General features: G+C 41.8%; 1 protein-coding gene across 1 annotated transcript in view; it reads left to right on the top strand.

The window, feature by feature from the left end:
• Positions 1-5944, top strand: part of LOC119839016 (poly [ADP-ribose] polymerase tankyrase) — a 22489-nt gene that overhangs the window by 4925 nt on the left and 11620 nt on the right. Inside the window, exons 7-13 of the mRNA XM_038365185.1 lie at positions 389-489; positions 1062-1208; positions 2224-2347; positions 3546-3674; positions 4414-4567; positions 5062-5130; positions 5810-5944. The exon at positions 5810-5944 is cut by the window's right edge and continues 2 nt beyond it. Coding sequence (XP_038221113.1) covers positions 389-489; positions 1062-1208; positions 2224-2347; positions 3546-3674; positions 4414-4567; positions 5062-5130; positions 5810-5944 — 859 coding nt within the window. The remainder of the gene's footprint in view (positions 1-388; positions 490-1061; positions 1209-2223; positions 2348-3545; positions 3675-4413; positions 4568-5061; positions 5131-5809) is intronic.

The following is a 5944-nucleotide window of genomic DNA, read 5'->3' as shown; positions in this document are numbered from 1 at the left end:
TTCAGCAGGTGTGTACTACTTATCCCGGTGGGAGCTGGCACAGTTCGTGCCGAATCGTGCTCGACTCTCACACTGAAAAACACTCTTTCAACTCTTATCCGAATTGAGTGAGTTGCGCAGAGATAGAGAGATACTTTATTTGCCACTTTGTACAAGTATGTCAGATAAAATAACAAGAACATATTATATAATGCAATAACTGCCTACTTCAGAATATTAAAGTAAAAGGATTCATGTGACCGATGACGCCACCTATTATCAAGTAAAGACTCGTTAAAATCAAGTTCTTTCGTTTCGGATTTGCCGCAACATAACTTTTTTTTATTCTAGTTTTTTAAGCTATTGTTATTATTTTCAAGTGCATATGTCCAAATTAATATTTTAAAATGTATTCCAGTTGAATACAGAGGGCATTGCCTGCTCGAAGCGTGTCGTTTGGCCGAGCCGGCCAGAGTGAAGAAGCATCTGTCTACACTCAACCAAGCACAGGTGATTAAATGTGAAATGAAACACACGCACACACACACACACACACACACACACACACACACACACACACACACACACACACACACACACACACACACACACACACACACACACACACACACACACATACACATACACACACACACAAATGCGCTTTTGTGGATATTACTAACCTTTTTTTTTTTAAATTTAATTTTTAGTTTTATAGCATTGAAATGAGGCGAGATCACGGGTGGCCGAGAGGCTAGACGTTGCTACGGTTAGGCAAAAAAAAACGCGGGTTCGAATCCCGCCCCGTGATCAATTTTTTTCTATTCTTTCAAAATTTCTCAAGCTATTTTTTAAATAATTTTCAAATATATATTTAGAGACTTGAAAAAAATAAAAGAATTAATAAATTTAATGAACTTATATTTCCCCTGTCCTCTTCCCATCCTCCACACCTGTAATAACTGAATTTATTAAACGTACATATTACATTCTAATGTTTTAATAACATAAGCTCGATTTTCTTGACTTAAAAATAGAATGACTATTAATAAACACTTATCAGTTTACACGCCTCATTCCAGGATATGACGCCGATGCATAGCGGGCAGCCGGCAGCCGCTTCGATTCCCAACGAGAGGATAACTGAACTGGTTAACTTCCAGCACTTGGGCACCGGCGACAGGCCGCTGCATTGCGCCGCCGCGAGCGTGTATCCGAAACGGAAGCAGGTGTGTAGCTATCATCATCATCATCACCACAACGATCATCATAGACACCACCACCTTCAATACCGTCAATCATCATTACCTACATCATCACCACCATCATTATCACTACCACCCTCATCATCACAACAATCATCATTATCATCATCACCACCATCGTGCTCATCACCATATAAGTAGCCTAAATCACTCTTTGTCCTCGTATCCACAATCGAAAATCATCAAAAAACGCTCCGGTGCGACGTTAAAGAAAAACAAACATAAAAAACACACTTTCGGATTTATAATATAGCTTTTTATTGTTATACATATAAACCATCTTCTTGAATCACTATCTATTAAAAAAACCCCATCAAAAAATCTATTGCGTAATTTTAAAGATCTAAGCATACGGCCATCCTTTGGTACAGTGGTTAAAGCGTGAGCGTAGAACCGATGGGTTCCTGGGTTCGAATCCCGTTAGCGACGCACAAAAAAAAACTGTCTCGGTCTGGCAGGACACAGAAGGCTGATAACCTACTTGTCCATAAGAAAATCGATCAGCGAAACAGATGTATATCATCTGCACCATGGGGGCTAGGAGACATAGGACTCCACTTTCAAGCATACAGACACACACACAGACGGCGGCAAGCGGCGTCGTTTCACACGTACCAGTGGCGGATTTACAAATTTTCAGGGTATAGGCTGAATAGTTTTTGCCGCCCTTGCCTCAACAATTGTCATTTCATACATTATTTTTACAATGCAAGTGGAAGTTCGCTACTCCCGAACTGTTCAATGACAAGCGAGAGAGAAAAGTCATCGACAAAATTTGTTGCGGGCATCAGCTGAAAACCGTCATAGAAAAATCTTTTTTGATTTCTATGAGGTGGAAAAAAAAAAAATAGAAAAATTCCCCGTTCCCCAAATTTGCCGCCCCCAAAATCTGCCGCCCTAGGCTCGAGCCTACTCAGCCTGCTGGTAAATCCGCCATTGACACGCACACCACGTAGTGTATTACTTTATGATTCAACAGGTTATGGAGATTCTGATACGCAAAGGCGCCCGAGTGAATGAGAAAAACAACGCGGGACAGACGCCGCTGCACGTGGCCACCGAGCATTCGCACCTCGACGCCATGGACCTGCTTCTGCGGCATGGTAAACTATTAGCCAAGCGATTGTGGAAGTAGCGTCGATAGAAATAGAGTTGTTTTTTGTAAATGCTCCCGGCTTCAGCCAAATTGAGTCTGGGTACAAATTAAATAAACCTTGGACGTATGTCCAACTAGCGGTCCGCCCCGGCTTCGCCCGTGGTACATATATATGTGGCATATAGCATTCTTAATAAATGGGCTATCTAACACTGAAAGAATTTTTCAAATCGGACCAGTAGTTCCTGAGATTAGTCCGTTCAAACAAACAAAAAAGATCTTCAGCTTTATCATATTAAGTATAGATTGGAAAATGTTAGCCTATGTCGCTTTGTGAAGATGCTGATGATGATGAATGATGGCTTTTTAATGGCGGAAGAGTTTTTGAAATCGGTCTACAGACAGACAGACATCGAGTACAAACTAATAGTATGCCATTTGCGGCGGCGATACAAAAAAAACAATATAAAAATATCTCGCCGTGTTCGTGCAGTAGTAGAATGCTTGTTTCGTTTGGTGAACGGGAGAGTTTGAGGCCCGTATCCTTTTTCTCACCCGTCTCAGTCCAATACTTTATTCCCCTCGTAAATCCTTTCCTTATCCTTTACCAGAGCCACTATCTCTGCTCTGTTCACGGGCGACGCTTATCGTTCACCACCAGGCGAACTACCAGCTCAGCTGACTCGCTTATGTCAATAAATATCCAAATATGTATGCTTGTATGTTTATTCTTCTGATTGGCACTCCAACAAGGTGCTAATGAAGATCAGCGCTGCGCATTACGCGTAGCACATACTGAGTAGTTATCCTTTATAGCACCATTACATTACATTATTATAAGTCCCAACTCTTTATTATACGTTCGTTAACATTATGAGGTATTAAATGAGCATTCTTTCTTTCTTTAATGTTTAGTTTTATAGTTAGTTTTATTAAAATGCTTTATAAATGATAAATTTTGAAAGAATAAAAAAAAATTAGGGTGTCCCTTAGGCCATATAAAACCGAAAGAGTAGAAGAAATTCGATTACTGCGGCGGGATCACGGGTGGCCGAGAGGCTAAACGTTGCTACGGTTTGGCAAAAAACGCGGGGTTCGAATCCCGCCTCGTGATCAAATTGTTTCTATTCTTTCAAAATTTCTCATTCTTTCTTTCAAATATTTCCCCCCCCCCCCCCCCCCCCCCCCCCCCCCCCAAAACGCAGGTGCGAAAGTGAACGCGTGCGACGGGCGCGGCGAGAGCGCGCTGTCGCGGGCCGCGCGCCGCGACTCGGCCGCCGCGTGCCGCCTGCTGCTCGCCTGCGGGGCCGACACCATCGATGCGCCTGCGCATGGTGAGCCCCACATCTGCTTCCATCGTTTTTCTATTATCCAACCTTTAGAATTAACCTTCATTTACTAGCTTTTGTCCGTTAAATTCAGAGTAGTTTAATAGATGTTATTGTACTTATAAATATTCCTTTTGATCTTACTCTCACTCCTATCTATGATATATATTATATTTAAAAAAACCCGTCGAATTCCGTTAAAGTAGTAGTTAATGCGTAGTTTTAAAGATTTAAGCATACATAGGCATACACAAAGAAAGCGAATTAACTTTAATATAGCGATTTCTTTCAAACAACCAGACGTACGGAGACATATTCAATTTGTTATTGTGTTGATCATATGTTTTAGGAAATAATTATGTCGAATGAACACTCACTCCTTGTCCAATAAAATAAATTCGGCTCGAAGGACCAAACCTATAATAAATCTACCTTGAAAGATCACTTCACTCAGAACTCTAGGCCCGCCCAGGTTTCCGAACTTAAATTTAATTTTTAGTTTTATACCATTGAAATGCTTTTATAAATGGGAATTTTTTTGAATGAATAGAAAGACTTTAGACTACTCACAATGGTCCCTTATCTCCACACTTTTCTTTACATCTGCTCCTCACTGCCCCTCACTCTCTTTCACCTTTCTACCACACACTTTTAACCTCCATCCCACTGTCCCGTCTCTTTTCACAGCTGAACCAGAACCTTTATTTTTTTTCAATTCATCATCATCATCACCACATCCCCGCAGACGCGTGCTCCAGCGCCGCCGCGGTGCGCCTGCTGGAGGCGGCGCGCACGGGCGACGTGGAGGCCGCGAGGGCGCTGCTGGACGCGCGGCCGAGGCTCGTCAACTGCAGAGATCTGGACGGGAGGCACTCGACGCCGCTGCACTTTGCCGCTGGGTGAGTGACGGTTTTTTTTGTTTTCTTGTTGCTAACTCTCCGCCCACGGCCTGGCCTGCTAAGTTAATGGAAAAAGAAATAAAGTAGATTTTGTTCTGCCACTTTGTCATTTATGATAGTAAAAATTAACTTAAACTTAAAAGAAAGTACTGAAGTTAAAGTTTTAACAACACTTTTATCTATTACTAGCTGCGCCCCGCGGTTTCACCCGCCTAATTCCGTATCTCGTAGGAATATCGGGATTAAAAATTGCCTATATGTTATTTCAGTTGTCTAGTTGTCTACGTACCAAATTTCATTGCAATCGGTTCTGTAGTTTTAGCATGAAAGAGCAACAAACACACACACATCCTTACAAACTTTCGCATTTATAATTTTAGTAGGATTCAAACATGAAGAATGATTCCCAAATAAATTACACAGGTTCCCACGAATAGGGTTTAAAAATCTAAAAAGAGATGTAACTTTATTATTTTTATTTAATTCCCTTTCAGTTACAATAGACTCCCTCTCGCTCAGCTTCTCTTGCAGAGGGGTGCCGACGTTCACGCGAAAGACAAGGGGTAAGTTAAACGCCTTCAAATTGCCTAGAATAGAGAACTAGGCCAAATCCAATTGGGACCGCACGAGAGGCCACCAGGGGTCAAATAAAAAAAGCATAATGAAAATTGGTTTTTGATTTCTTAGCTATGTTTTATGAAAGTGGGTTAGACAGCCGCCGTCACAAATTAGTGTATATTTTTCCACAACTCCCTGAATAGGGTTATCAAATGTATCAAATGTAAGGGCTTCACTAACAGAATATGTCTGTATGTCTGTCATTCGCATTAAGACAAAATCGAAACACACAGATGGCCTCGAAGTTAAAAATAGCTTTAGAGTTTTTTTTATTTAATTTATCTGTATAGTAATTGTACTCTCTATGTTCCTTCCCAATTTCATGATTTGAGAACAAGACAATTGACATTATTTTAAAAGTGCAACTACAGAGTTTCTTGCCAGCTCTTCTCTGTACAAACTGCTTTTTGAATCGGTGGTTTAATGTTAAAACTATGTTGTGACGATGCAAAAGTGCTTCTAACAGAGTAAATAAATGTTTGCGTTTGAGTTAGAGTTTAAAAAAACAAGAGATGAGTGAATCGTAGAAGTGCCCTAGGGGTATTCTCGCTTATTCCCTCCCCAATTGTCTCTCAAATTGACCAATTTGGGAGTCATACGTATCAACCAGTCCATATGGCCCAGGGGTCTGGTGCCGCTGCACAACGCGTGCTCGTACGGGCACTACGAGGTGACGGAGCTGCTGGTTGCGGCCGGCGCGGGCGTCAACGCGGCGGACCTGTGGCGGTTCACGCCGCTGCACGAGGCCGCCGCCAAGGG

This window comes from Zerene cesonia, unplaced genomic scaffold (assembly GCF_012273895.1).
Source record: "Zerene cesonia ecotype Mississippi unplaced genomic scaffold, Zerene_cesonia_1.1 Zces_u007, whole genome shotgun sequence".
In the NCBI taxonomy this organism is placed as follows: domain Eukaryota; kingdom Metazoa; phylum Arthropoda; class Insecta; order Lepidoptera; family Pieridae; genus Zerene; species Zerene cesonia.
The sequence above is the reverse complement of the archived record's forward strand: the minus strand, read 5'-3'. Positions and strand labels throughout refer to the sequence as shown.